The 21,745-nt window shown below is 44.0% G+C and overlaps 1 protein-coding gene across 1 annotated transcript in view; it reads right to left on the reverse strand.

The window, feature by feature from the left end:
* Positions 1-5,435: 5,435 nt before the first annotated feature.
* MEX3C (mex-3 RNA binding family member C) overlaps positions 5,436-21,745 on the reverse strand; it is a 34,786-nt gene continuing 18,476 nt past the window's right edge. The window contains exon 2 of the mRNA XM_045021738.1: positions 5,436-8,589. Coding sequence (XP_044877673.1) covers positions 7,364-8,589 — 1,226 coding nt within the window. The 3' untranslated portion in view covers positions 5,436-7,363. The remainder of the gene's footprint in view (positions 8,590-21,745) is intronic.

Raw genomic sequence — 21,745 nt, forward strand, 5'->3', positions numbered from 1 at the left:
AGTTTATGGAGTCTTTTTTCACCTGCTGCTGTTGGAGCAAGTGGGTTCTGTTGGCTAGCTGGTAAAGTGAGCTCCACTCAGAGACTGACTGCTTCCCCTTGTGCATGAATCATCCACAAAATACAAACAGTGTGAAATACACTACACAACTGACCAGCTCCTCAGCTAGTGTCAGTTCTTCAGAGCTCCTTTGCCCTTCAATTGAGCTGGGACAGTTGGAAGAAGTCAAAGGTCTGACCTATTATGTGTAGCATATTTAAGGCTGTTTATTTAGCCTCTGCAAGCAACAGACAGCATCTACTGAATGGAAGCTCAGTCCAAGAAATCCTCCCTCCACCTACCTGACTAAAGTGACCGTTAGATGGCTGATGCTGTGTAGAGTTCTTCTGAAGCGATTCCCTGGGAGATACAACTAGGTGGTTGTAATTCAGTCACATTCAATCCCAGCATAATACTGCTTCAGGCTCCTACATGTTCAAAACAGGGAAGCTTCGGGGTCGTGTGTTCTTCCCTTCACAGGGGATGTGGAATGGAACCCAGGACAGGCAGTTAGTACATTAAACGAGAGCTGGTAGCGTACACAAAAACCGAACATTTTAAGTGCATCATTGGAACAAACCCCTTTTTTGTTTTTCAGAATGTGAGCAGCTTTATTTTGTTGTGTTTTTTTTAAATAACGGGATATAAAAGGCATCAGGCTGAACCTACCTAAAGATTCTGGAACCACAGATTCATTTCCACGCAGGGTTAACACAACAGTGTGCTGTGGACTGGTTGGTTGCCAGATGCATTTCAGCAGCACTTGCGCTTTCCTGGTTGTGTAGCACTTTGGAATGAAAAAGGCAAATGTAACACGTTTACACCCTGCCCTGACACTTCAGAGCCCAATAAGCTGCTTTATTTTCCTTCCTCACACCATGCCCCCCCCCCACCCCTTGTTCATGCAGAGATTTTAATTCTTAACCTACTGAGGCAAGGAGCTGGTTGAAAAGCTCTGAAATTCTTTGCAATTTTTTGTGTGAAAAATATGCCCGTTTTACTTACAGACACTATAGCTGAATGCTTTGAACAGTGGAGAATTTTGCTGCTTACCTGATTTTAAAAAAAGGAATTACTGCCCTTGTGGAAGTAGATACATCAGAAAATTAAGCTAGTAGGATATTAGCTCAGAGTTGGCTGCTGAAACTTTAAAAAAAAATTTTGTTTGGTGTTGCTCCTTTTCTTTGTTAGAGATCAGCCAGTGGTTTATTTGCTCCCAAACCCTGAGATAGCTCAGGGTAATGAACTGGCATTTTGCCTCCCACGCTCCTCCCCAAATCTGTTCACTGGGTGTTGAGAGAGAGAATATTTGGAATTGTGACTAAGCAACAATTGGCAGCACGTGAAATGTACTAACCACTCAAACATCCTGGAGTCTAGCTAGTATTAACAATCTCTCTCAATACTAGCAACCTCAAGCTACCACCCAAGGTCTACCGTGCATAAATACCACAGTAATGGGCAAACTGCAGCCTCCTATCCCGCCACCTCCTCTGAGCTAAATGAAGCTTAGCAAAAACATCTCCAATGCTACCTGTCAATACCCAGGACCTGGTAAATAGCACTAGTGGATGACCTCCTCCTGTCCATAGACAACGGCCATATTCATCTTTGGACTCAGTCCTAAAAAGCCACCAAGCTTCATCTCCTCTGGATTAGTCAGGATCCGTATGAAGGGGATCAGGTGAGAGAACCCCAATGGCAGAGCCATCAGTATTTACATGACACTTAGCTCTATATTACACCCACAGAGCTTCCTTGGGGCCCAGTCAAGGTCAACACCGGGACAAAGCAGAACCAAGGAAGGTGGAAACATTTTAAAGAACTTGTCTCCTTCCCTCACATCCCCCTGTGCTGACAGTAGCTGCTTGCTGTTTCGGGGCTCAGTTGGACTTCTTACTATTGGATGACAGGATGGCCACGACAAATGCTCATTTCCACCTGCATCTGGCAAGAATACCATGCCTCAGCCTATCGGATTCAAACCTGGCCGTCGTGAGTCAAATCTTCATGAGACCTTGGGCTGAACATTGCAACCGATCTCAGAGTGACTGTCTTCAATCGTAGGTAATGCAGCAGCTTATCTATAAGCCACAACAGGGTACCACAAGTTCCTAAAGGATAGACTCCTGTCTAAGCAGCCTGATTTTCAGAAGTTCAGTGCACAAGCAGCTCCCTCTTGACTTCATTAAGAGCTGCTGAGTACTTAGCAGTTTTGGGGAAATCAACCCACTTATTTAGAAGCCGAATTTTAGACTTTTTAAAAAATCTGGATCCAAGTTACATAGGTGCAAGGTGCTCAGATAGGGGCTAGAGATGCTTTAAGAATCTAGATGTATTGAGAGCAGCCCCGCTGCTGCCGCCCCCAACCCCACAATGAAATGCTTTGTTCATCGAGTGCTCGTATTTGCTAAGCCTCCACCAGACCATGTTCTAACTGAAATCGTATTTAAGATCATCCCACTACCAGGCAGACTAAGTGTTCTTGCATATCAAGTCTTGGCTCTTTGTGTAAGTGAATTATAATCTTTACTATTACTTTTGCTTACCTCTGCCATAAGCACTGAGGAGCCCGACATAATTCTTCATGTTTAGGGAGCAGCTTACATTGTGGTTTCATGAAAGCTAAATGAAGACAGAGTCACTATCCCTTGCCCCTCCTCCCCAAGTTTCCCTTTGCTATTTTCAGAAGGGAAAATAAAAGTGTCAATCAAGTTCTGACTACAAATCACTTATGTAAGTATAGAAGCTCATTCAGGTCTTTCATTGGCGATTCATAAAAGATGGTTGCTGACAGCGCTGAAATATATGTATCAGAGAGGTAGCTGTGTTAGTCTTTAGCTCACTTTAAAAAACACTAAATTAATCCTCAGCACCCCTGTGAAGCAAGTATTAGATCCATTATGCCGATGGGAAAACGAGACCAGAGGTAAAAGGAAGAGGCATCTGTGCCAGGGTTTGAACTCTGGAACTAATGGCTCTGAGTTCCGTGGTACGGGATTCATTTTTTGTTCCTCAAATGATTTCCAGGCCAGCAGATTTTTGAAAGGTTAATTCTCATTGGTAGCTGCAGTGTTCAAAACTCTAATCAAAACTTAGGACAAAACTATCCTTTTTTGCCCCCTTCCACACAGAGGAACGGAAGTAACACACTCGCATGTTTACTCAAGTTACAACACACATGTTGCAGCTGGGCACATTTGTGGCACCCAAATGACATGACCAACTCAAATTTGGCTTAAAATTTGCATGACCTTAAAACAAACTTCTACAAAACTTAAGACACATTTAAAATCTACTTTTTTTTTTTTAAACTGACACTCCCTTAATGTTCACAATTTTAATATTTAACACCAAAATCTGAAAGTAAAATGGATTTGACTGTCAATTGCCCAAGCTGAACTGAAACAAGTAGATTAAAAAAAAGTGTTCAGTTTTAATAACCATATTATTATGTCGGTAAACAAAAACTATGGGATTTAAAAAAAAACTGTCAAACACTGACTTGCCAATGAATTATAGATTCATGGAAATTGTTTCACCTCTATCTAAACAGAAGCTAAAATTCTGAACTTTAGTCACTGATCAGAAGTGTTTCTGATGCAGGGAAAATAACGTGTAATACAATAATTATAAGAAAATCAAAATCAGTCTTTTAAGCTAACTCCAGCCTTGTGCAATCTAACATAGCTGGAACACCAACTGGTTAAGAAACAGATTTTATTGGAAAATCAGCTGTGTATTTGGATATTATAAAACATGCCTAATTGTGGCATCTTCTCAAAGCCTGGAAGGTAAATTATTCCCTTGCCATATGACACACCAAAAGAGAGCATGGGGTGAATTCACATTTTATTTGTCCTCTTCAGGGTTCTATCAAGAAAAAAAAGTTACCGAGAAAAGAGGAATCTTTCATTCCAATCTGAAGGTGGACAGCAACATCTTCTGGGTGTTTCACAGCAGGGGGCCTACTGCACAGGACACTTGAGCATCTCTAGAGACGCCGAGGAATACGGAAGTCAGGATAGGCGATGATTAGAGAGTGGCAGGCTGTCTCTAAAATAATCAGGGCCCAGCATGTTCAGAGGCTTGAAGATAAATAGCATGACTTTTATTCAATGCACTTGTTATTGCTGCTGGCAGAGAGCAATCACTTCAACAAAGCCTACTGGATATTGATTACTATAAGAGCTACATTATCATTTCATAAGAGCTTGGACTGAAGTACATCACGGTGCTCAAACAACCAAGTGCTGCAGATTCCAGTCCCTTCAAATGGAGAGGTCAACAGAGAACTTCTTTTCTTTACAGGGACATTTGTCTTCACTCTTCCCTTTTAATCCTAATGCAGCGGATTGATACCCTGAGCAGCAGCAGCCTGCACCAGAGGCATCAGAATCTGGCCGAGTGGTAGAAATCTCTTTACCGGCCACAGTTAAGAGTATACATATTTTTAACACACATACACATGCCTTCTAGTTCTGGACAGTTTCTGAAGGCAATTTAGGGCTAAGTCCTGCACTCTTACTCATGCTGAGTCAAGCTCACTGAAATCAGAGGACAGGTAGCCCAGTGGTTAGAGCAGCAGCCTGTGTTTCAGGAGGCCTGGATCCAATAACTCACACTGCCTCAGGATTCGTGTGTGACCCTGGACAAATAGTTGAACTGCTCTGTGCCTCAGTTCCCCATGTGTCAAACCAGGATCATAGCACTTCCCTACCTCTCAGGGGCGTTGAGAGGATAAATGCATTAAAGTTTGAGATGCTCAAACACTACAGTAATGGGAGCTATAAACTCCTAAAATGGATCAGAACTGGGCGGCTTGCAGAGTGAGTTATGGATCAAAACGGGGGTGAGCAAAAGAATCAGACCCTTAGTAAGAAGAACATGCTTGAGACCTCAACGCATCTGTGTTCACATTCAGTTTAAACACCAAATGCAATGCACCTGATATTGGTTAAAAATTTCAATTAAATGGGAAAGGCAAAAAAAATTATACCTGCAACTTGAAATCAGCAAGAAACTGACACTGCTGAAATAATGAAAGTAAAACACTACTTCAAACAAATGTGATAATTCTCTTCTGCTGCATTTGTGTGTATCTAAGAAGGGAAATATATTTATCTTAGAGGGCTTGGAACAGAAAATTTCTAAATTATTTTGACTATTTGCTCTCAGATATTACCAGTCCTACGACTACCTTTTCTGAAACTTGGTCAGTCATTGCTATTTTGTAAAGATTACGTGTAAAATTAAAAACTACTCATTTGCAAAGCACTTAAGCAATACAACCCCCACGTTTTAAGGGAGGGAAAAGGAGCTAAATCAGATTATAGTTTCCCAAAAGTGGCTTGAAATGAGAACCATGAAAACAGCAAATTCAGAAAACATTCAAGTTAATGGAAACAAGTCTTTATTAAGTAACTTTTAATATCAGAAAAATAAAACTCTTATAATTCTCTTTACAGCAAATATATAATATCAGTGCTTTGGCCATCATAAGTTAAAGGCCCTTTATCATAAAATATATGGTTTTTAAACTTTACTCAAATTGAATTTATAATCCCTATGACCTCCCTACATATACATAACAAAAAGAGTGTAGTAAAATTAGCAAATACTAAACTATATTGATAGTTTGTCATTGTTAGTTTGTGGTTTATAGAAATGGTACACGCACCTAATATCTGTCGATTCCTTGGCTTATTAGTTGCAGTGTACAATGCAATAAAATACAAAATACATGCTTGGTGAACATTTGTTCATATCTACAAGACTGCAGCTAAAGATTAGGTTTCAATACTGACATTTAACTATTCTACAAGCAATTAGCATTAAAGTTATGCATTACATAATATGCCATCAAGGCAATTCTTATACTGAAAAAATCGTAAAATAAAAACCATTATTTGTAAACTTTTATACGAAATGTAACTCTTCAAGTGGAAATAAAAAATAAAATTTCTGTATATTTACTAGTTCAATACATAGAATTTGTTTTGCTATACTGAGGAAAAAAAGCTGTGTGTCTTGGGAAAATAACGCTTAAAAAAATAATAGAAAATTCCACTTTGTGTGTGGGGGGGTTTTCATTTTTTCATATGCCAGCACAGATTTTGGAACATACTGAGGATGAAGAAGCTAGAGACATCCACAGGTTGAAATGTAAGCAGCACATTCGAAACAATCTTTTGTTGTGATTGGAAACAGTTTTGAAATGACGTAAAATGATTGAAGGGCCATGGTTGCAGCTGCTTTCAGGAATTATACACGAGCACATACACACCTCCCCCTTTTTCCTTTACATTACTAAAATAAAATATATATATATATTTATATAATGTGCAAGACAAGTATGGATTGAACATAAAAATGCTTCACATTTTGAACTATATAATCGCTAAAATGTAATTTAAGAACACCTTGATCAGACTAGTGAATGGAATGTTAGCATCCTCACTATTAGCCAAAGTATGTGCACCCCAAAGCCCTTACTGAAATGGGATCATGCCACCGTCAGGCTACTCCACATTCCATTAAGAAAAGCAGTGGGTAGGAATTCACAATGAAGGAGACCAAATCGTTCCTGATCCTCTGAACATACCATTGTTCACAAACTGGGTGAGATGAAGGTCAATTTGGCAGTCCGTCCTGTTTCTTCCTCCCTCCCCACCCCCACCCCAATTAACAGTGATCTATTTAAAACTGCCAACAACCTTATCCATTCAAAAGAGAAAAAAAATAATAAAAAAAACCCCTGTGCATTAAAAAGTTATTTGCAATACTGAAGAATTAGGCATAAGTTGTTGTAAAAATAAAACTAAACAAAACCCAAAACCTATTTCAAAACTGGCAGTGTAAAGAAGGCAGCATTGGAAGTGTTTTTTGATACATCAATCATACCATGAACCCTCCAGTACAGACTAATTCTCTGTTTAGGCTATGGGGTTCATTGCCTCCAGAACATAGACATTACCAACATGAATACAGATCACTAAGAAAACCTGTAAAATTCATTTGTTTTCTTGGTTGTGAAATCGATCTAAAGTTTCCCGCCTACTGTGCCTTAGCCTTATACCAGATGTATCTCTGATAAACATGCCATCTGTTTAAACCAAACCGGACAGAGACCATCTAGGTTTAGTGTTACCGTAGCAGCCTTTTAGAAAGTATAAAAGTTTACTAACAACTTTAGCCTAATCCCAAGAAAGCCCAATAACAGTCAGAATTAATTAGGAAGTTTACTGGGGGGTGGGAGGGGAAGAGACCATTACACCCATGCCTTTAAGAGTTTAAAAAGTCCATATATAATATCTATATATATTTAAGAGTGAATTTGGATTGCCTGAGTAACAGCTGTCTGGCAAACTGGACATGATGGAGTTTCTTTTTCACAGATCTTGTTGGCACATTCCATACAGAAGAGATTGTGGCCACAAGGAACTAGGGCAGCAATAACTTCATTCTCAAAGCATATCACACAGTCATGCTTTCGTCTAGACTCGGGTGGCGAACTGGATGTGGAACCACCATTGGAAGAGGAGTAGCTGTTGGTACCATTAGAAAAAGCAGGGATGTATATTGGAAGGCCAACCTGGTTGCATGTACTGGGTGGGTCACTTCTCACTCTCCTAGCAAGCGGATGTTCCAAAGTTTCAGGAAATGTAGGTGACAGACGAGGAGTGGATGGCTGACTCCCTCGACGCTGAGTCTTCATGTTACCAGTAGGGTCGCTACCAAAGCCAGATAGCGGGTTTACTGGTTCAAAAGGGGTCCAGATAGTTTGGGAAGGCGTTGGTAAGGAGTCATACGCAGGAGAGTCGACTGCAAGATCTTCTGTGCCCACTGAGGGCAACGTTTCTCCAAACCAAAAGTTTCCTGTGCTGAATGGACTTGTTGGGCTGAAGTCAGCCAATCTATTGCTTCCAAAATAGGAATCAGTGGAGCCACTTCCTAAGGAGCTGGAGCTGTCATTTCTATAATTAGAAATCATTCTGGTGCGGCTAGGAGGGACAGGATTGGAAGTAAGCCAAGCAGATCCTAGGGTGCCGCCTTCAAAGCTCACATCTGTACCATTGTAATGGAAATCATTTTCTTCATTCAGCTCAATGTAGTTTCCAGTGCGCATGGCAATATGCATTTCTATTTCTTCACGTGCACGGTCTACATTTTCAGGCATCCCTGTAACCTCAAAGACTGGCTCCTTGTCTCTGCTGGGAGTAACGATGTATGTGTGTGTCTGCTGCTGAATTCTTTTGATTGTAGCTCCTTTGGGTCCAACCACTAGCCCAACTACACGGTAAGGCACCCGGACTTGGACTGTAGTCTGACCTGGCAGGTTGGGAGTACATGGCAACCCACCCAGAGCAGGACCATTTTTGTTGCGTGATGCTCTGATCATGGAGAAGTGTTCAGCTGCTGAGAGAATTTCCCTTTTGGCCATGGCTACATCCTCTTTTCGTCCAGTGACGACAAAAATGGGTTCTTCTCCACGAACAGGGGTCTTAATGTAAGTATTCGTCTTGGCCCTTAATGCTTTTATTTTGCAACCTGTTTAGAGGAAAGAAACACATATTTAGTACAGAATGATTTTAAAAAAACAAAAGAAAAACAAAGAAACAATCTCCTGTTTTAAACTGCTTGCAAGCTTCAAGGAACTGCAAGGGTGAAACCTGAAGCCATCTGGTCTTCTCACAAGTCATGTCAGTGAAAGCAGCAAAAACTTCTCTCTCAATTATTTCCACGCTGATCTATGGTGACCACAAGAGTGAGACTAACACACTGTGCAGTAACATTATTCAATTGATTTTTCTTAATCATTTAAAAAAGTGTTTTTACATTATTCCTTAATACTACAATCTATTCTGAAGGCAACTCCCCTAGTGCTTGGCCTATTCGATGGGGGTGTGTTATTTCTATAGGTTTATTTTTTTTAAAAACACATTATTAAAGATAGCACCTTTCCAATGTTTCCCAGACAAGCAAGTGAAATTAAACTCACTGAGATATCAGAGTTGTAAGTGACGCAATGAAAGTTTTCATCTCCTCGAGCACGGTGTTGACTGCACCATGGTGAATTTTATGGAATGTCAGTTCTAATAGGTGTCAATGTTTAAGATGAAAAGACATTCAGTTGCTTAGATACATGCTAAGGGTTTACCTGTGACAATTTTGTGTGTGTGTGTGGTAGAAATTTTGCTACTTAGCTGTTCAATTCAACTCTGTTCAGCCCCGTCTACATCAGTTACTTTGTGATGAATCTTCAACTTTAGCACTGATAGACCTCCAGGAGTTGTAGTAACAGTGGGAACACCAGGCAAGGTGCTGGCAGCAGCCTTTCAACGCCGTGTAAATCAGGCCTACGTACCTGTAGCCTTGTCTACACTCGTGCTCCATGACTTGTTGAAAATAAATAAATAAAAAATATATATACACTTTGGATAAATGCCCTCATATTACAGAGCAAAAGTCAGGTATACATGGCTTCCCCACCACCACATGGCACTTACTACATTTACCTGCACTGTGGAAATTAACTAGAATTCTGTGTGTTTCTGGCTTTGTGGGTTGTATTTCCTCAATCATTTCAAGATGCATGCAGAACACCTGCAGGATCAAGCTAAACCCTCGACAAACACACAAACAAACAAGGCACATCAGCATGCACTAACACACAGTCCACTGACTTCTCCTGCCTCCCTCCCCCGCATCAGAAGTGTTCAGTATAGAGAAGTCAAACACTGACAGGAGTTAGGGAGCAGACAATGCACACACATACTAGGTACTTTAATCAACATCCTCAAAACATGACATTTACCAAGAAGGGTTGTTACCAGTGAGTACTGGTATAATTTATGCTTTACTCTTGCCTTATTTGATAAGTGGAGACTTCCCTCCCAGCCTGTTGATTAACAGTCTGCCAGTTTTCTCCTGATAGATAATTTGGTATAATCTTTGTACATTAGGTGCTTGCTGGGATTTTCAGGCTGTATTTACATAATGAATGCTGAAGGAGTAGAAATGAATAGTTGAAGCTTTACACTTGTATAATTCAAAGTTTGAGGACAAAATGGCAGGCAGGTCTCTTCCTAAAATATGTGGGGATTTTTAGCATGTTGCACACACAAGCAACTTGAACTCCTACTGCACATCATCAGGACCCAGAAGTAGCCAACAGACTTGGTCAGTGATCTGCAACAGTTCTTTAGGACACAAGGTATGTCTACACTGCAGCTGGGAGCAAGTCTCCTAGCCCAGGTAGACAGACTTGAGCTAGCAGATAAAAAAAAACTAGCAGCATGGATACTGCTACTCAGGCTGCAGCTCCGACTCCCTACCCTAGGTTTGAAAGCCCAAGCCGCAATGGTCACACTGCATTAGTTTCAGCCCCACTAGTGTAAGTCTGTCTCCCTCGGCTGGGAAGCTTGCTTCCAGCTGCAGTGTAAACATACCCAAAGGGGGCCAATTTTCACATTAGCCGCTTAACAGCCATAGAGGGGAAAAAACAATTCCAAGGGCACTTCGGCAAGGGAAACTATCAATTTAAGCTCCCCAACCATTTCCGTCTCAAAACATTACCTACTACTGTTTCAAGTAACACTTCTGATGATTAGAATCAGGTGGGGGGGGGGAGGGGAGGGGATCATTACCTCTTGGGGCTCCTCTGCAGATCCTTTTGAGGAGTTTAGAAGCCCAGGGGATGTCAGGTCAGCTGACTTGGGCTTGTGGGCCTTGGGCCAAAACATTGGTGAGCAGATGTTTGGGCTCAGGCTGTCTTCAAGGGTGGAGTGTCCCAGCCCAAGCCAGAATATCTACCCAGCAATTTTTAGCCCCGAATCCTGAGCCAGCAGCTCACCCTCTGGGGCTTTTATCCTCACGCAGATGTGCCCTAAGAAGCCCTACACTGCAATGCTGCTGTCAAGGCCAGAAAGAAGGCAGGTGAGGAGAAGAAACAGGTACAGATGGTGTGAGTGGCACTGTGCCTGTGCCCAACTGCTCTCCTTTGCTAAGCAGGCCCCTAAGGGTACGTCCAGACTACCCGCCGAATCGGCGGGTGGCGATCAATTTTGCGGGGATCGATGTATCGTGTCTCATCTAGACGCGATATATCGATCCCCGAACGCGCTCCCGTCGACTCCGGAACTCCACCGGAGCGAGTGGCAGTAGCAGAGTCGACGGGGGAGCCGCGGACGTCAATCCCGAGCTGTGAGGCCGGGAGGTAAGTCGGGATAAGATACCGTAGCTGAAGTCGAAGTATTCCCGTAGTTGAAGTTGCGTATCTTACCTCGACACTGCCCCCCAGTGTGGACCAGGCCTTAGTGTCAACCAGAAGCCAGAAAACCTTAGAAAAGGCTCTTTAAAAAAATTAAGGATTTTCTATCAAATATTCCAGGCTATACTACGTACAAGGATACTTGCAGAAAGGGGAATTTTTAATGAATTTAGTAAAAAAAAACAAAAAAAAAAACAACCCCCCCAAAAGTGACAATGTGTCCCTTTCATTTACTTTGTAAAGAAAGATTTTATGCAAGTGATTTGGGAGTGGAGTCTGCTAATATTCAAATCCATCTAGCAGGACAACTGCCACACCAGCAATTGAATGGGAGGACTAAGAAAAAGTCAGATTTCACATGCATTATGGGAGGTTGTAGGGATCAGCTTTTGGAGAAAGGTTCAATTTCTCTGCTAACAACATTAATGCACAGTATAGCTCCTAATTTAGGTAATTTCCGCTTCTCCCTGTACACCCTAGATTGTGTTGTGGGCTTCCCACTCTGAGTAAGTGCCCAGCCTGCCCTTGGTTTTGGATGCCATCACAAACACTAAGTTGACAAAGCAACATGAAATTTGCCTCTGGGGATAAATTAACCCACTGTGAGCTCAATATGCTGCTGCTGCTAAGCTTTTCAATGCAGTAAAGTCTTGTTTATCCAAATGCCCCCAAATTGAAGTCATATCCTCCTCATGTGCACCAACTATTCCTCCCCCTTCTCCCCCCCAACACACACATGCAAGGATTACTTTAATTTCCTTCATTCCACTTAGATAACTGATACTATGTCGTTATTTCATAGAGGGTATGAAACATGAACATTTAAATAAAACTTTAAACACTTTAGAGTAGATCTGGCACAAAATGTGCTTTAAAATGGCAGATTTGAGCCTACTGAATACTAGTTTCCATGGTGCTTTACCAATCTGAATAAGTTACACATTCAAACACCCAATCCCCACAACCTGCAGGGACTTGTCATGTTAGCTGAAAACTCATAAAAATGTTGTTTTTAAATAAACTTCAGTCCCAGTACAATTCACATTGATAAGAAGGTTTCATAACATGTCAGCATTCAGAATGGTGCACTGACCAAGAGGACCATGGCTTTTTTTTTTAAGATACGACTCCTCAGCCTCAAAAAAGCAAAGCCCCAGATCTGCCTCTTGCCAAAAGGTGGCAGAACAATACCTCAGACATTTAAAAACTGGCTTCGCAAGAAAGCGGTTTCCACCAAATCAAAGGTATACTCTCGAACTTTATCTAAAGGACAGAAAGAACTGCCACTGAATGAAATCATTAGGGCCCTACCAAATTCAGTCCATTTTGGTCAATTTCACAGTCATAGGATTTTAAAAATAATCCATTTATGATTTCATGGTGGTGTAACTAGGGGACGGGGGTCCTGACCCAAAAGAGGTCATGGGGGTTCCAAGGTTATTGTAGAGGGGTCATAGGATTGCCACCCTCACTTCTGCTGGCAGGGGCGCTGCCTTCAGAGCTGGGCAGCTGGAGAGCACTGGTTGCTGGCTGGGTATCATACATACATACATACAAGATTAGGGTTGGAAGGGACCTCAGGAGGTCATCTAGTCCAAGTCCCCGCTTAAAGCAGGACCAACTAAATCATCCCAGCCAGGGCTCTCTCAAGCTGGGCCTTAAAAACCTCTTAGGATGGAGATTCCACCACCTCCCTAGGTAACCGATTCTAGTGCTTCACCACCCCCCTAGTGAACCAATCTCTAAAGCCAGTGCCACCACCAGCAGCAGCACAGAAGTAAGGTTCACAGAGTATGGGTGGGGTGGGTTACCAAATGTCCGAGTTTTCCCAGAAGCCTCCAGTCTGGATCAGAGGCTGTCCCAGCCAGCAGCCACAGAGCTTCTTGCAGCCGGGTAAAGTTAGAACATAAGAACGGCCATACTGGGTCAGACCAAAGGTCTATCTAGCCCAATATCCTGTCTTCCGACAGCATCCAATGCCAGGTGCCCCAGAGGGAATGAACAGACCAGGTAATCATCAAGTAAGTGATCCATCCCGTCGCCCGTTCATAGCTTCTGGCAAATAGAGGCTAGGGACACCACCCCTGCCCATCCTGGCTAATAGCCATTGATGGACCTATCCTCCATGAATTTAGCTAGTTCTAGGTTCCCAGAGGTGGGTCTGACCTGGCTCCTTGAGTGGCCCCTGCAGGGGAAGAGGAAGTTCTGTCTTTCCCTAGCCCTGGCCAGGACCACGCCCCACCTTGTCCCTCTGCTACAATAACCAGATTTCACGGGGAGATCAGATTTCATGGTCTGTGATGCGTTCATGGCTGTGAATTTGGTATGGCCCTATTCATCATGTTCAACACCAGAGACCTATGAATGAATCAATCAATACCAGCTCAGTTTAGTTTGCTAGGAAAGCTGGAAGACACCCATAATAGACTATTGTAAAAAGGCAACCATGTCATAACAAAGTCATTAAACCTCATTATATAGTTCTATTAGAACGATTTTTCTATTTGTTTTTACTTGGCTGTTCTGGTTCCCTACCCTCCTCTATTAGTCACTGCAGAGGTGATGATGCACAGCTTGGCTGATTCCATTTCCTTGTACAGTAGGCTGCATCTGAGCACGTTGCCTTCAGTCTGACATGGAATCATTAAGTTATTAAGAGTCATGTGGCCACTGTACAAATCAAGAGGTTTCTCAGCCTTTTGAGTCAGGGACAAGAACGCATATGAAGAACCCCCGCCCGCCCTGGTGTCTCCTAATTCTTGAATTGAATAGCTATTCTGATGCAAGACAATGTAGAATATCCCAGTAACAAAGGTAAACAGACACGAACAGTGAAGTCTGACAGCCAAGGAGTACTGTAGACTGAGGTCTACACTAACTTAGTTGCATCACCGGGGCCATGAAAAAATCTCTCATCCTGAGCACCGTAGTAAGGTTGACCTAACCCATGTGTAGACACAGCTAGGTTGATGGAAGAATTCTTCCACTGACCTAGCTACCACCTCTTGGAGAGGTGGACTAACTATATCCACCAACCCCCCCGCCCCCCCGTATTGTTACTGTAGTGTGAATATATCCGTAACTTGAGTAGTTCCACTGGTTTTAAATGGGCCTACAACTGTGCTTAACTTTACCACTGAGTAAGGCCCGATAAAACTAAGTTTAGATTGGCATAGCTGTCAGCAAGGGGTGAGATTTTGTTTTGTTTAAACTGACATAGTTACGCCACTAAAAGCCTCTTGCAGATGCGGTTACACCAGATAAGTGGATTTTATGCTGGTATAGTTTATTTTGCTTTGCTGAACATGAATAAAGTTATACCAGTACAGTAACTCCTCACTTAACGTTGTTATGTTGCTGATCTATTAGAGAACAAGCTCGTTTAAAGTTGTGCAATGTTCCCTTATAATGTTGTTTGGCAGCTGCCTGCTTTGTCCACTGTTTGGAGGATTCTCTGGAAGAGCAGCCCCTCCTTGTGGGGGATTAGAAATGGGAGTGAGGGAGGGGAGCTGATGGGGGGGGCTTCTGCCCCAAATTCCCTGTAAGATATGTGGCTTGACAGCTGCCCAGCAGCAGTTCAGGTGGTCCTCCCCCGACTGCCATGCTGCTCCTGCCCTGCCCTCTGCCTTGGAGCTGCTCCTGGGAGCTTCCTGCTTGCTGGGGGAGGGGGGGAGAGGGGTGCTGATATCAGGATGTCCATCTGCTCCTGCCCCCTCTCTCCAGAAAGCGGAGGAGGGGGACAGGGCAGAAAGACAGAAAGGAGGGAGCTTGCTAGAAGCTGTTGCTTCCTGCTTGATCTGCTTAAAAGGGCAACATACTTGAAGTGCGGTCAGTGTACTTAAAGACGCAATGCATGGCTCTCTCTCACTCATGCACGCACCCGGCAGCACTTTGGAAAGTCAGCACTTGTGCAGCCGTGCATGTGCTGTCAGGAAGAGGGAGTGGTGCGCTCCAGCTGGATAGCGTGGGTTCATCATCATGTTCAGTTTTGCAGGGAAGTGTTTGCAGCTACTGGCCTGCATCTATTGTGTTTCCTCCCTCAGTCCATGCTGCCTTGTAGAGTGTGAGGCTACATTAACAACAGTGTATTAACCCTTGATGGCTCAATGGAGTGCTAGATCATCATTTAGCAGCAAGGCATTCCCTGGCAAATATCCCACCCTCTGACTCCACCACCTCAACCAAGCTTCACAATCATTCATTGCTGTGTACAACATTAAACTGTTTAAAATTGTTTAAAACTTATACTGTATATTGCATATAATGTCTTTTGTCTGGCGAAAAAAATGTCCCTGGAACCTAACCCCCCCTATTTATGGCACATTAATTCTTATGGGGAAACTGGCTTCACTTGACATCGTTTTGCATAAAATCCCATTAAGTGGGGAGTTACTGTACAAGACCTTTTATATGTGTAATTGAAGGCTTGTCTACATGGTGGGATAATGCACATTATAAAGTATGATTTCTAAAGTGCATGAACATGCTGCACATTAATTGGTTCATGCAGACCTACTGGTGTACACTAAATGTTCTGTAGCGCAGAACAATGTTCTAGTGCTGTTACGCTATGTTAAACTGCGCTAGAAAACTTTTAGCGTGCACTAGCATGGTCAACACAGACCAATTAATGGACAACACATTGATGCACTTTAGAAATCATACCCTTATAATGTGCATTGTTATAAAGCATTGAGAAGCGCTAAGATTTCCGCTCCCTCCTTTATGCTGTCATGTTTAACAAGCATAGACAACACCTAAGTCTTTGAAGGATTAGGGCCTTAACTATTTCCTAGTTGGTTTGTGCTGGTCATACACAAAGAAGTGTGTTAAGCCTGAAGTTGATACTCCAAGGAAAATGAGAACACTTGGTTTGGGTCATCTTTCTCAAACCTCCTCCCCTTTTTCTTAGAAGATAGGACTTGTCTGACCACGAATTTTATAAGCTATAAATATACTTCCCCAAGAAATGCAATTTCCTCCTTTAGAGCAGCTCTTATCTCTCAAATAAATACATGTTTAGGCTCAAAAAAATATCTGAAGGACAAAATAGGTCTTTGGCAACATAAACAGTCTTAAAGCCTAAAAACAGATTTGGAATGTGTGTTCGTTTATCAGCTAGGGCTGGGTGGCTATTACAAATCATGAGTTTAAGAAGAAAAAAAATAGTGTCGGAAACATGGCTAACCCTAATGGCTTCAAGTGAGGTAGCATAGTGCATTAGACAAATATTTATCATACAAGTGCTGATGGCATGCTCAGCCTTATACAATACACAGAGGCACTGGAGGGGTAATATTTTAAGACAATATTGCCCAGGTAAAAGGCCTTAGCTAGCTGCCTGATCTAGTTAGTTTTTCCGTGTTTTTTGTATTTAAAATGCACATGTATTTACAAACTACAACCCAGGGCATTTAGGATGAGGGTTCGGTTCATAAAGGGGTAGGGAAGTTGATTTGTGATAAATAAGCCTGTCAGGATTACACTAAGAATGTCCTTATTTACCGCATGCAATCAATTAAGTCTTTTTAAAGGGCAAGAATTATTTTATAGTAATAGCTCCTTCCAAGATGTTCTGTGTTTGTTTCTACCAGGTTCTGCCACTGTAGATAGGGCAACTCCAGATTCAGAACTGATGTATGCACCTAGCAATTTTACTGAGCTTTAATTTGTTCAAATCGGAATCTCAAAATATGGGTGTGGAGTGGAGATGTCTCAACTGTACTATAGCTAGAGTGATGCCTATGAGCAGCACAGGACAGCAGGGCTTTGAAGCTGTGCTCCAGCTCTAGGCAAAAACCTGCAGCTCTACTGCTCCGGAGCTGCTCCGCTCCAAAGCCCTGCAGGACAACCAAACAAATTTTAATAGATACATTAAATTTCAACTTTCGACTTCAAGTATTTAAAAACAAAACAAAAAACAAAATACCCCAACACTAAATAGTTGAGGAGAAAACACTGAATGTTCCTAAATGTAGCAGCTGAAATGGTAACACTAATGCCGTATACCAGTGGACCCCAAACTATGGGGTGTGCCCCCTGTAAGTGGGTGTAGAGGAACATTTGAGGGTGCGCACACAGCAGGGCCCAGGCCAGCCCCATGGGGGGTGTTACAGAGTCCCCGGGCGATGCTCTGGAACTGCTCCCCACAAAGCCAGTCAGGACTTTGGGGATCCTCCTCTCCCTTGGAGCAGACTGTCTTCAGGGCAAGAAGCTCAAACGGCTTCACCTTCCTGGGTCTGACCTTGGAGCATTCAGCATATGCCCCTCTGTGTGCTTCCCACAGCGAGTCCACCCAGGCGGGGTCCTGGGGAAGCCAGAGGGTCCTGCACCCCCCCCCCCACTTCACTTCGCAGTCAGACGTGACTCTTAGCCAGCCAGTAAAACAGAGGTTTATTAGATGACAGGAACATGGGCTAAAACAGAGCTTGTAGGTACAGAGAATGGGACCCCTAAGCCAGGTCCATCCTGGGGCCCAGCGAGGCAGAGAACCCCATCTGCCCTCACTTCCCGTCCCCAGCCAGCTCCCAACTGAAACCCCCTCCAGCCCCTCCTTTCTGGCCTCTGTCTCTTTCCTGGGCCAGGAGGTCACCTGACCTCTTTGTTCTCCCACACCTTTAACATCCCCTTGCAGGGGGAAAGGGCCTGGGCCTGGGCCATTAGTTGCCAGGAGACAGAAACTGAGGCACCCACACAGTATTCCGAGGAAACATTAAGAACAGCCCCACTTCATCACAGGGGGCAGGGAGGGAGCACCACCTAGCCCAGTTCTGCCCTCTGCTTTGGCCCCAGCCCTGCTCTCATTCCCTCTCCACTTTTAGCCCCAGCTCCTCCCCCAGCCCAAGCGCCTCTGCTGCCAACTGTGTGACAATGGGGTGTGCGCATGTGGACACATTCAATTACTGGTAATGGGGGGTGGGGGGGCAGGAAAAGCTTGGGCACCACTGCTCTAGACAGTTCTAATCTTTTGTTAATAGGCAATAATAATAATGTTCCTATGGACTTCGACATCATAAACCAGATGAGACAAACTGTTACGATAACAAGTTTCATGCACCAAGCTTTGGAAGGGGAAACCTCAAAATGACTTGATAAAAGAACCATCTAGAAAAGCAACAACTACTGGAGCCCCTTCTCGTGCAGCCCGACACTGCGGCCTGGTCTACACTTAAAAAGGAGATCGACCTAGCTATGTTGCTCACAGCTGTGAAAAATGATGTGCCCTCAGCTCTCTAATTGGGTCAACCTAAACCCTGGTGTAGACACAGCTAGCTACTGCCTATTGAAAAGGTGGATTAACTCTCCTGACGGAAGAACAGCTTCCTTCAATATGGGAAGTGTCTACACCAGTGGTCTCCAACCTTTTTACGCACAAGATCACTTTTTTAATTTAAGGGCAACCCAGGATCTACCCTACCCCTTCCCGAGGCCCCGCCCCTTCCACCCCTGCTCCCCCCCCCATCACTCGCTGTCCCCCACCCTCACTCACTTTCACCAGGCTGGGTCAGAGGTTGGGATTCAGGAGGGAGTGTGGGCTCTGGGCTGAGGGGGTCGCATTGTGGAAGGGGGCTCCGGGCTAAGCCTGGGGCAGGGAGTTGGGGTGCAGGAGGAAGTGATGCAAGCTCTGGGAGGGAGTTGTGGTTCAGGAGGGGGTGAGGGATGCAAGCTCTGGGAGGGAGTTGGGGTGCAGGAGGGGGATCCAGGCTGGAACAGAATGTTGGGGTGCAGGAGGGGGTATGGGTGCTGGCTCGGGGACGGGCTCAGGGCTGGGGGTACGGGGTGCAGGAGGGGGTATGGGTGCTGGCTTGGGGAGGGGGCTGAAGGGCTGGGGCAGAAGGTACGGGATGCTGGCTCGGGGAAAGGGCTCAGGACTGGGGCAGGGGCTTGGTGCAGGAGGGGGTATGGGGTACTGGCTCTGGGAGGGGGCTCAGGGCTGGGACAGGGGTTCAGGGTGCAGGCTTGGGGAGCCCTCAGAGCTAGGGTGCAGGAGGGGGTTTGGGGTGCAGGCTCCAGGAGGAGGCTGAGGCTTGGGTGCAGGAGGGGGATCGGGGTGCTGACTCTGGGAGGGGATAGGGGTCCCACTGGGCTGCAGTTACTTGAGGTGACTCCCAATTGGTGGTGCAGTGGGGCTAAAGCAGGCTCCCTGCCTGCCCCGGTCCCACGCCGCTCAGGGAAGGGGCCAACGCTCCCTTCAGGCCCCTGGGTGGCGGGGGTGGGAGACACAGACATGGCTCCAGATGCTGCCTCTCTTTGCAGGCACCTCCCATTGGCCAGAGTTCCCTGTTCCCGGCCAATGGGAGCTGCGTGGATGGTGCTTGCAGGCAGGAGCAATGCACGGAGACCTCTGCCTCCCCTCCCCTGGGGGCATGATGGCTGCTTCTGGGAGCAGCATGGGGCTGGGGCAGGCAGGGACCCTCCCTTAGCGACAAACCTGCTGCACCACCAGACTTTTAGTGGCCAGAGAGCGCGATCGACTGGGAGAGTCTCCAGGATCGACCAGTTAATTGCGATCGACCAGTCGGTGACCACAAGTCTACATTATAGCACCGCAGTGCCATTCCAATGCTGCTATAGTGTAGACACATCCGTAAACATTAAGAAAGGAACTCCAGTCCCAATTTCCCTCAATTATTTCCTTCCACTAAAATTGAAGTGACTCCTCCAAAGTGATTCTTCAGAAGTGGGAAACTGGGCATGGATCTGCAGAGGCAATATATTCAAAGAACACTTACTGTTAAATAATCCTTCGCTCCTTCCAAATGGTCTCAGAACATCCCCAGTGATAGGTGGTTAACAAGCAGTAACTACCCAGTTGTGGGGTGAACATAAAAATGGCCATACTGAGCCAGACCAATGGTCCATCTAGGCCAATATCCTGTCCAGACAATGCCAGCTGCTTCAGAGGGAATGAACAGAACAGGGCAATTATCAAGTGATCCATCCCCTGTTGTTCAATCCCAGTATCCAGCAGTCAGAAGCTTAGGGTTCTGTTCTTTACATGGGTTACATCCCTGCCCATCCTGGCTAACAGTCATTGATTGATCTATCGCCCATGAAATTATCTTATTCTTTTCTGAACCCAGTTATACTTTTGGCCTTCACAACATCCTCTAGCAATGAGTTCCACAGGTTGACTGCATTGTGTGAAGAAATACTTCTGTAGGTTTGTTTAAAACCTGATGCCTATTCATTTAATTGGGTGACCCCTGGTTCTTGTGTTATGTGAAGGGGTAAAAAACACTTCTTTATTCACTTTCTCCAGACCATTCATAATTTTATAGGACATTCCCCTCCTCCCCCATGGGGGATCTGACAGATGTCTATAAAGCTGAACAGTCCTAGTATTTGTAATTTATTCTCATATGGAAGCTGTTTCATACCCCTAATCATTCTTGTTGCCCTTCTTGTAACTTTCCCAATTTTAATACATCTTTTCTGAGATGGAGCAACCAGAAATGCAAACAGTATCCAAGGTGCGGGCATATCATGGTTTTATATAGCGTCTTTATGATTTTTCTGTCTATCCCCCTTTCCTAATGGTGCCCAATATCGTCATCTTTTTTGACCGATCCTGCACATTGAGTGGATTTAAAAAAAACCAAAACTATCCACGGTGATTCAAAGATCTTTCTTGGGTTGTAATAGCTAATTTAGAAGCTGTCATTGTATCTGTACAGTGGGCATTTTTCCAATGTGCATTACTTTGCATTTATCAACAATGAATTTCATCTGCCACTTTGTTGCCCAGTGACCCAATTGTGTGAAATCCCTCTGTAACTCCTCAGTCTGCTTTGGCTTTAACTTTCTTGAGTAATTTTGTATCCTCTGCAAACTCTGCCACCCCTATTTACACCTTTAACCAAATCACTGATTAATATGCTGAACAGCATTGGCCTCACTACAGATCCCTAGAGGACCCTACTATTTAACACTCTCCATTATGAAAACTGAACATTTATATTCCTACAGTTGTTTCCTGTCTTTTAACCAGCTACTGATCCATGAGGATCTCTCCTCTTATCTCATGACTGCTTACTTTGCATAAAAAGACTTTGGTGAAGGACCTTGTGAAAGACTTTCTAAAAATCCAAATACTCTTATTATTCAAACCCAAGTACACTGACTGGATCACCGTTGTCCACATGCTTGTTGACTCCCTCAAAAAATTCTAATAGATTAGTGAGGCACGACTTCTGTCTACAAAAGCAGTGTTGACTCTTCTCCAAATAGTTTGTTGCTCTATCTCTGATAATTCTGTTCTTTACGATAGTTTCAGTCAATTTGCCTGGTACTGAAGTTAGTCCTGTAATTGCCAGGATTGCCTCTGGAGTCTTTTTTTTTTTAAATCAGTGTTATGTTAGCTATCTGCCAGTCATTTGGTACAGTTTGTAGGTCTGCAATTTTATATTTGAGTTCATTCAGAACTCTTGGGTG

Source organism: Mauremys mutica, chromosome 6 (assembly GCF_020497125.1).
Source record: "Mauremys mutica isolate MM-2020 ecotype Southern chromosome 6, ASM2049712v1, whole genome shotgun sequence".
Classification (NCBI taxonomy): Eukaryota; Metazoa; Chordata; order Testudines; family Geoemydidae; genus Mauremys; species Mauremys mutica.